This window comes from Scaptodrosophila lebanonensis, unplaced genomic scaffold, assembly GCF_003285725.1.
Source record: "Scaptodrosophila lebanonensis strain 11010-0011.00,11010-0021.00 unplaced genomic scaffold, SlebRS2 tig00000136-arrow-arrow-pilon, whole genome shotgun sequence".
In the NCBI taxonomy this organism is placed as follows: domain Eukaryota; kingdom Metazoa; phylum Arthropoda; class Insecta; order Diptera; family Drosophilidae; genus Scaptodrosophila; species Scaptodrosophila lebanonensis.
The window spans coordinates 698,935-709,058 of NW_022060586.1; the positions used below are offsets into that span (position 1 = coordinate 698,935).

The 10,124-nt window shown below is 37.6% G+C and overlaps 1 protein-coding gene across 1 annotated transcript; it reads left to right on the plus strand.

Moving 5' to 3' along the window:
* The first annotated feature begins 8,175 nt into the window (after window positions 1–8,175).
* LOC115629199 (RNA polymerase I-specific transcription initiation factor RRN3-like) lies at window positions 8,176–9,873 on the plus strand. The gene has a single exon (XM_030525599.1). It carries the CDS (start codon window positions 8,176–8,178, stop codon window positions 9,871–9,873), a length of 1,698 nt encoding a protein of 565 aa, XP_030381459.1.
* Window positions 9,874–10,124: the final 251 nt, after the last annotated feature.

Genomic DNA, 10,124 nt, shown 5'->3' on the forward strand with positions numbered 1-10,124 from the left:
ACAGGCACGGAAAGTCCTCCTCAGGTGTTGCCTCTTTATTAATGAACTAATCGACTTATACCGATTTAAGATATTTAACTCGTTAAGATGGGGCTATGCAGTGCTTTCCTTTCAATAAACTGTAAGTGGTATATAATGTAAGATATGTGTATATAGTATGTATGCCGATTCCGTGTAAGTAAGTACATAGACGAGAATATTTGAATTCAGTAATGAAATAACCTAGCTGGTATTTGAAATAGGAGACATGCAGCAAAGCTCGTGTTTAAAGGGGATGCGGCAAGTTGGATATAAGTAGATTGACTTCTGAGAAAGCTGTGTGTGTAAAACTTCTGTAAAAGAATTATAATAGATTATGAGAACTATAACTATATTCTTACCTTAATTATCTACTGCTGGAATTGAATATTTTCTGTTGGATGATTTACAGTTAAGGATATTTTCACATAAAAATGTTCGTTATAGTAATATACTTTTAATTCACACACGATCCTTTACATTAACGTGCAAATACATAGCAATATCAGTAGATAAGGAGAGTTCGCTGTCCTGACTGCTGTCATTAAATTAATTTGGCCGCCTTATGAGCACAAATATTAATTTATTTTCTGAAGTACCGTCATCCCCAGTACCAATGCCTTACGAATTAAAAAAAAAAAAACAACAAAAACAAAATAAGAACAACAGTCTAAATCATATAACATCAATTTTCATTAGGCACTGACAGCTTTGGCAGTTAGAAAAGTTTTTTGTGAGTGGGGGGTTTTTGGGAGCGGTGGGGATCGGCGTTGGAACTTTAGATGACTTCGCCCACTTTTGGCCGTTTTGGCGCATTTGGTTGGGAAAATGATTTCACGAGTATTTGCGTGAGGCGTGGACACCAAAAGGCCCAATATGTGTAAATAATATATACATATAGTACAAGTATAAGTATGTATATGTAGTTTATTTACCTACGACCCGAGTCACAACACGCTTGCCGATTACGACGCCTATTTGTATGCAATTAGTTTTGGGGCTGCTGTGTTTGTGTTGTCGCTTACGCAAATAAACTAACTCACTATATATAGTATACTACTTGTATGTATGTGGTACGTGTCCTTGTGGTTGACACAAGTGACAATGGCCAGCAAAATAAAAGCTGTTGCTGTTGTTACGAGTACATATTCGTATTCGTATTCGTATTGTGCTTGCGGTGCTTCCGCCACATGTGGGCGTTGACTTCCGCTTTTCGCTCCTCCCAACAGATGGAAAGAAAGGCGACAGCTTAAGTCTCTTTAAAATCGAGCTCTCTATTTGACTTGTAATGCGTAATTGCATACAACATTTACTTACACTTTTATATAAGCATTTAGTTCGTCAACGAATGCGCCAATAAAATGGTCATGGCTAATATGGATTGCATTGACCAAAGAACAGTCCTATCTTTTCGAAAACTAACATTCCCACCACCTCTTCGTAGTTTATTTGAATTTGGTATTATATCGATAGGTTAGGTTAGGTTAGGTTAGGCTTGGCTGATAGGGCTGGAGGGATAGTGCTAACTCCGCCACTTAGGTTGTGATGCCATATGATCTCCTTATTTTATGGGTCCACCCTAAACCACATCTATTATACTTAGGCATCACTGTGAAATAAATTGTCGTAAAAATTCCGATTCAGTTCTCGGCAGCGACTTGTCGCGACCACGACAGCCTCCATCTTCAGTATGTTTTGTCAATGTCGGTTTCAGGACTACGAGCAACTGTGACGACAATGTTAATTTGTTCAGTGAATGCCCGACTTTTGTATACTCTATACCTTATCCACCACTGCCCCTAAACCAATGTATACTTTTTTGCGTCAATCGGTCCGTTGTCAGCCATATGGGGTACTACTACTAACCAACTTGTATGTAAGATTTGATTAAAATAATATATAATCGCTCCTATGAAAGTTACTTAAATGTACACATAATTTATAATATATATGTTTAATAAAATACTTGACTTACGTGGATGATCTTGTACGGGTATGTTGTAGTTATCGGTCTTAATACGGGCGGATGGATGAAAAGAGATATAGGTACACTATATATCGGTTAATCTCATTGTGCTGATCAAAAACATGTGCATGTACCTAGATTGGGTCTGCGAGGTCTGCCAAGCCCTGTTCTGCCATCTATTTGGGACTTAGACGGTAAAGTAGACAAGTAAAACTTTTGACTCTTTGGCTATAGGGTATAAAAAGGGCCGAGAAATGAAGCAAATTGGCACGAAGTGAACTGGCAATGAGCAGAATACTGAAGATGAAAAGAAGGAGAGATGGTGGGATGCAGTGGAAAATGTTGCGCAGTGAAAAAGGGACTAAGATAAACGGCGAAATGCGAAGGCATGTCGGACGTTGCTGCTGCTTAGTTATTTTATTCCATTTCAATTTCGAGCTCATTTCATGCATATGATTTTAATTTTGGCTAAACATATCACATGCCCCCCACAGATGCTCTTATGCCTACTCGCATGTGTTCGTGTACATACTTGTAAGTATTTGTATTTTAGGCCACATTCACGCGCGACTAATTTGATTTGCCTCAAAGACGACTGGCAAATTAAATTGAGAAGCTAAACAACAGTGCCAGAAAAATGATTACTTACGAGTATATACATGTACATACATACATACATATACTTGTATATACATTACGAGTATATACAGTATATGCAAGAATGTGCTTGTATGTCTTACTCATGCTGGTATTCCCGGCTCACCAATGACCGCACTGGACAATTGACAGCGGAGAATGGCAGAGTGGCGACAACCTATCAACTGCAGTCTGCACCCGTCTTTCTGTCCTTCCGTACTCGTGTGTGTGTGTGTGTGTTTCCGTCTTTGTCTGCGTGTTGGTGTGAATCTTAGATGGCTGCCGTTGTCATTTGAAATATGTTTGCGCATTTTTGTGCAAACAAACCATAAATGTCATTTGGAGTAAGATTTGCGCTTTTCTCTGGGCGGCTTATGGACTGTTTCTTTAACGCTCCAGCCCTCCAGACAAGTATTACTATTTAGTGCACAGCAAAAAAGTATTTCCACTATCTAAACTATCTCAACTAAGGAAGCATAAATGCGTATATTTTTGTGCAAAAATACTTTTCTTAAAGAATGGGTTTCCTGCGTACATATGCCCTGAACGTTGCGCTTTTGTGTGATTGTGCGAGAGTCTCTCAGATCTACAACTAGGTGTTCATATGAACAGACTGACAGACGGACAGGCAGACAGGGGTAGATCGACCTTCTGTCTGTTATATTTTTCGTCTCCCGAAAACTTAATATACAAGGTGTTTGTTGTTCCATCAATTGAAACGTTTCGGTAAAAGTTTTACCAATTTTAAAACAAAATTGAATGTTGGCTCTTTGTTCAAAGCTCATTTTCGCACCGATAACACAAACATACTGACACTTAAAACGCAATAACTTCACTTCCAATCGATGAAAGGTCATGAAATTCTCACTCGACAATCGATAAAGATAGCAGATTCTAACGCACCAGTCGACATATAGATAGCGCCACCAGGGGGCGCTAGATTCAAAAAGTCCTGTTTACTTTCGAACGCACCTTCTACTCTTGTACATTTCATGTGCAGAGCATAAAAATGTTTGATTTATTACACGTAGTACTTGCTTCGGAATTCGCACTCATGTAAAGGGTTTATGGCTGCATATTAAAATCTATACTGTGCCTATGTGTGGCTGAGAGGGAGTATGTGTGCCGTACGGAGTACAACAACTTGGCATTTTGACGCATATGAGCACCAACCGGAAGTAAATTAGAAAATCACAAATAGTGGGGGAGTGGGGAAAGGAAATACACTTTCGCTGCGTATTCATGAGTAGAAGGCATCTCTGTGTGTGTGTGTGTGTTGCCATCTGGCCAGTTGTGCCGATTCACAGCCAACTATAGCCAGACGAGTCATTACACCTACACACAAACAACAATTGTGAAAACAAAATTCTTCTGTTGCTCGATGAAGTACGGCATAAGAAATATTCCGAATGGAATAACTTCCTTTGTGCTAAAGAAAAGTATTTTAAGTTGATTGATTGGCATTCAAAAATTCCTCAGATGAAATTTAACACCAGATGCAGTGTAGTTTGGTATTTTTAAAAACGTTACTTGGCTATTCAACTAAGCCAACTCTCCACAACACAAATAGACATTTTATGAACTGTAGCTCTCAATTTCTGCCAACAATGGCAACTACATCATTCCTGAGCAACAGTTCAACGAGACAATTCAAGCCAACACTTACAGCTATCGACTTTTAACCAGTTTGTGTGAGTACGAGAATCTTTAGCCTGCTTCTAGGGGCCACAATGGCAGAAAATGCAGCTTGTAAGCACGAATATGCGTTGTTTGTTATGTTGGGTTGTGGTCAGGACATGTGTCCGACATGAGAACTGGGTAGGCAGACAGATGGACTGCACGCTTATTGTAGTTTTGCTTAAATGCGAATGGTAATTTTATTTTGTAAATTGAAAATGTTGGTCAATATGTCAAACTCTCGGTATTAAATGTATGATTTTTTGTGGTGGAAGAAGAACAGTATGTGGTGTGTGGTTTTTAATGCGCTTAGTGAGCAAATACAAGGATAATCAAGGCACACACAGACATTCACCAAGTTTGTCGTATCAGCAAATAGCGCATGGAAGTTACATCACTTTACTGGGGTGGTAGCTGGCTTGGGAACAAAAAAAAAAAAAAATAAACAGGGGAGAAGCTAATGTCGGGTGTTCCGACTTTAAAATACTTCGTACATATGTGTAGAATAATTACAGAAATTGAAAAAAATTTTAAAAATGGAAGAGAAGTAACGAAATTGTAATGTACCAATTTTTGGAAATCCATTACCAAATACCTCCCTGGAATTGGATTTGTTGAAATTTTTATAATATTACAATATAACATTATTTTTTTTAATTTTTTATATTTCAATAACTATTTTACACAGAGTATTTTAAAGTCGGAACACCCGACTCGGTTACATTTGCAAATATTCGAATTAACTATTGAAAATATTAAAATAAAATATAGTTCTAGTATATTTAAATCAACTACAAAAAACTTCAAATAACGGATGAGAAAGATATAAAAAGGTACGATGGAATATTGAAGGGGGCGCATATTATACTTTAATATGGCTCAACATTAAACTAATCATGACATACTCTATTGACATATATTTTTCCTTTGTTTTGAATAATATTCATATTTGTTATATGTTTTTCGTAAAATTGAAGCTGCTTATATGTATTTCATTTGAAAACGAAATATTCGAGGATTGAATTGAATATGAAAATATTTTTGGGGTGTTGCTTCTCCTTGTAACATACTTTGCACAAGCCTAGTATTGACTTTCTATCTTTCGTGATTGTACCTGCACGTGAAAATGCTGCTGCCCTCAAGTAATTGTGGTGTATGTTGGAAAAAAGAAGTACCGGATTTACGAGTAGAAGAGATCTCGACAGCTTATACTTGTAGGATCATGTGACATTATGCATGGGAGCACTGATACACTGATTAAAAAAACCAAGGAAATTTCAATATTTACACGTAGATTTAACTACTTTTACCATAGATTTTGCACCATCGTGTGTTTTAGTAAATATGAAGTGTGTGCACTTAAATTTAAAAATTTAATATTAAAATATTAAATTTAAAGTGTGACGATATTAAATCACAAGTGATGATGTGGAGACGTGGGTTTAATTCACGCCAAAGGCTTATTTTTTATAATTATAAACTATTTTTTTCACTTTTTGGTCTACTCTCCACTGGCCTTTTTAACTCTTTTTCAATATTGACACTTCCATGATTACATATTTCATTTGTTTTTTTTTTTTTTTCTATAGAACCATTTTTAACAGAAAGTAATTGTTAACATTCCATTGTTATTTTGAATTAATTTTCTTGATGCTTTCTATGCGTTTTAGAGTACGGATATAGTTTGAATCAATATTAATATTGAAAGTGAGGAGCAGCTGATTGAATAACACTTACTTCACACATACCTAACGACCATATCTGTATGTCAAGCGGTTAAGCTTTGTATTTATACCACACAACCCCGCTGAAAATTGACTTGAGAATTCTAGCCAATTGAAATTTAATATATTTCTAGTATATTTAAATCGACTACAAAAAACTTCAAATTAAAGTTGAGAAAAATATTACAATTTACTATGGAATATAGTAAATAACTATTTGTTTTTTGAAGTGTGTGCATATTAATATTTAATATGGTTCAACATTAAATTGAATATGACACACTTTAATAGTAAAGTTTTACAATTTGTTTTGAATATTTTTCATATTATAGTAAAACAAGAAAGGAATGCTAAAGTCGAGCAGGCTCAACTCTTAAATACCCTGTACCACCCCACAAAAAAGTAATTTAATTAATTAATTAATTTAATTTAATTAATTAACTAAATTAATTTAATTAATTAACTAAATATTAACTAATTAAATATAAAATATTCCATGCATGCATACATACATTTACATCAGAATCGTGCCTTATGCGTGTTTGTGTACTTGTACATATGTATGTATGTGTGCATTGGGCCTGGTTATATGGCTATAACTTTCTTTTTGATCATTCTATCATAATGAAACTTGGTATACGGATATATAATTACTAACCTAATGTGACTACCAAATTTAAGTTTAAAATTCCAAGAATTATGGGAGGTATAGAAAATTGGTAATAGGGGGGGAGTGGGGGGTTGGATCAGAAAAAATGAACAAACTTGTCCTTTCTCGGTCTCAGGAGAATCTGTATACCAAGTTTGGTTATTCTAGCTCTTATACTTTCGGAGATCCTTGCGTTCATACAGACAGACAGACGGACAGACAGACGGACAGACGGTCAGACGGACAGACGGACAGACGGACATGGCTATATCGACTCGGCTTGTCATGCTGATCAAGAATATATATACTTTGTGGGGTCTACCAAGCCTCCTTCTGTGTGTTCCATGTGCACTCGCACAAAACTAATATACCCTTGTACCCTTTGGGTACAGGGTATAATCACTAATTGAATATGTTTTTAGTAAAATTTACGATGTTTTTATTTGATTTGAATATGAAATAGCAGAACATTAAATTTAACATGAAAATATTCATCTGTACTATGCAACTTTGTTATCAGTGTAGTATGTCTCAGTGTTCATATACTCAACTAGAAGTGTATATGCATTGCTTAAAATAAAAGGAACACTCGAGTCCAAAGTTTCACTCGCAGAAGGAGGCGTGGCACACAAAGTATACTTATTCTTGAACAACATGAAAAGACGAGTCGATCTAGCCCTGTCTGCCCTGTCTGAACGTAAGGATCTCAGAAAGTATGAGAGGTAGAATAACCAAACTTGGCATACAGAGAAAGGATAAGTTCATTTTTTTCCCCACTTCTCCGCTCTTAGTGATTTTACATATCTCCGTTTATTTCTTGATATTGATGTAAATGTATGTGTTATATATTTTTATACCCTGTACCCAAAGGGTAAAAGGGTATATTAGTTTTGTGCGAGTGTACATGTAACACACAGAAGGAGGCGTGGCAGACCCCACAAAGTATATATATTCTTGATCAGCATGACAAACCGAGTCGATATAGCCATGTCCATCCGTCCGCCTGTCCGTCCGGACCTGGATCTCAGAGACTATAAGAGATAGAGACACCAAATTTTGCACAAAGACACCGTATGTGTGTACGCTACACATTTTAGATTGTTAAGCATTTGGATCTTCATTTTTTCATATATAATGTCACACTTTATATGCTTAAAAGGCGTAGCTGTTGTTTTTAAAACGGTTTTTTAAGTATTCATCAAAAGTCAATTTTATGAGTACTCTATTGGTTAACAACATTAAGTAAAATATAATGACAGAGTCTCTGTTGATATAAAAACATTTCATATTTCAAACATCTCTGTTGATTTTCCGCCTAATATTAACTTTTTTTTATGGAAAGTTAATTTTTTTAAAACATCGATGCATCGAAATTCGAAAACATCGATACATCGATGTATCGCTGCATATTTACATCACTAATTAACAGAGCAATTAGTTGGAAATTGCGCCAATTCGGGAAGTACAAGCTGTCCGGCTTTCCTTTAATTTGTATCCGTTGAATTATGTCTGTTTCCACGGCAAAGTCGGACATTACGTCCATACTGAAACCCGCTACCCGAGCAGCTTGGAAGAGTGCCAGGACAGCGGCCCTAAAGACCGTGCGCTTCTCCATGCCAAGAGAAATAGGCCTAATCGCATCGGTTAATGCGGCCCTAAATAGCAACGATTTCAAAGCAGTTGAAGCATTTGCATTTTTTCTTCGTGAATCACCGTTAAGCGATGACGAAGCTGTGAGAATTTTGAAAGATGCACGAAAAATTGTCCATGATCTCTCATCAGAGTTCGCCGACGTTGTAGAGGCTCTGCTGTCGTTGTCCTGGAAGCAGCGGTCCAAAAAAGCAGTGCGGGCGTATACTGAATTTAGCATAGATGTGTTGCTTGCGCACAGTTCTCATATACACGTGGGTGTGCCAAACCTGATCGGCAACTGGATTCCGAGCAGTCTGGATGGTTGTGATTGGATCCAGGGTTCCCCGTCGGAAGGTGTACGCAAGGAGCTGGAAATTGTGCACGCTCTACTCAATCGCATACTGACTGCAGTGCCTATAGCAATGGACGTAGTCTATGATGCAACAGCTGCAAACTTTCCATACTTTAAGAGACCTACACATGTTACGGCTGGTTTTCTGCACAATCTGCTCTGGCTCATAGAATATAAGCCCATTTTTGCGGAGTTGCTCTTGCACCTGGCACTGCAGAAGCTGTTAATATTAGACGTGCATGCACCACCGGCCGAAATTGATCTCGATGAGGAAGCTGATCCTCACATAGCAACAGCAAGGTCAAAACGGTCTCGATGGGTGAAGCACCCCATCGGCCGAACATTGGACATATGTCTAATGAAACTGTACAAGTTCTTGGAAAGTAAATGCCGCCCCGCACCCGACTCCACAGACGAAGATCGCTGTTCTCAAAATCGTTTTTTCAAGATCCTGTTGAACATTTTCGAGAATGTGCTGCTTCCCAGCCACGACACTCATCACGTCCAATTCGTAATTTTTTACGTCTGCAGCTTTAAGAAACTGTTTGCGCAATCGTTCCTCTGCATGCTGTTGCAGAAGATGCAGAACCCTAAAACGTCAGCTGTTATACGACATGCGGCCATCTGCTACATGGCCAGTTTCCTGGCGCGTGCCAAATTCTTGCCATTAAACACCATTACTTCATATCTAAAGAAACTTTGCAGATGGGCACATACCTATATAGACGACAGTGATGAAGAGTGTACCTCCAATACCAATATAGTCTTCTTTTCGGTTTGCCACGCGGTTTTTTATCTGATAGCGTTTCGAGCTCAAGATCTTACTGCTAGTTCTAAAAACTTGCGCTTTCTGCAGTCCTTGCAGCTCTCCCGGCTAGTACTGTGCCGTTTTAATCCGCTACGCTACTGTCTACCACCAGTTGCCACCGCTTTTGCTGCTGTGACGCGTGCTCACCAATTGGCGCACTGCTACACTGTTTTGGAGCAGAATACAAGCCACAAGTTGGCCATCGTTTATCGCCATGACGAGGCTCTGCCAGAGGAAACCCTCGATACATTCTTTCCATTTGATCCATACTCACTGAAATTATCGAACAAATTCATCAAGCCAAACTACTTGGTGTACAAGGTGTACGAGCTGAAGGACCCGATCGAATCGGCAGTATCCCAGTCCTCAAAAAAGAGTTCGACAGGGACCTCTCTAGGTTGTAATACCTAACATAAATTAGCAGATTCAACATGCGGAACATTAAGCTTAATACTATGTGTTAATATATTATAACCCAGTTAATAACTTGAATTGATCATTGCAATGTACATTAAATGGAGTATCTAATTTAATTTCTCGGCGTCCGTATGAAAAGAAACTTAGTTTTAAAACGACCTGCTGTTTTGTAAAAGATTGAAACATGAACTATGTGATATTAATTTACTTTTGTTTGAATGTTAATGTATTATAACCCAGTTGAT

What these genes read in the sequence shown, in the direction of transcription:
- LOC115629199 (XM_030525599.1), top strand. Translation starts at nt 8,176, where the DNA reads ATGTCTGTTTCCACGGCAAAGTCGGACATTACGTCCATACTGAAACCC.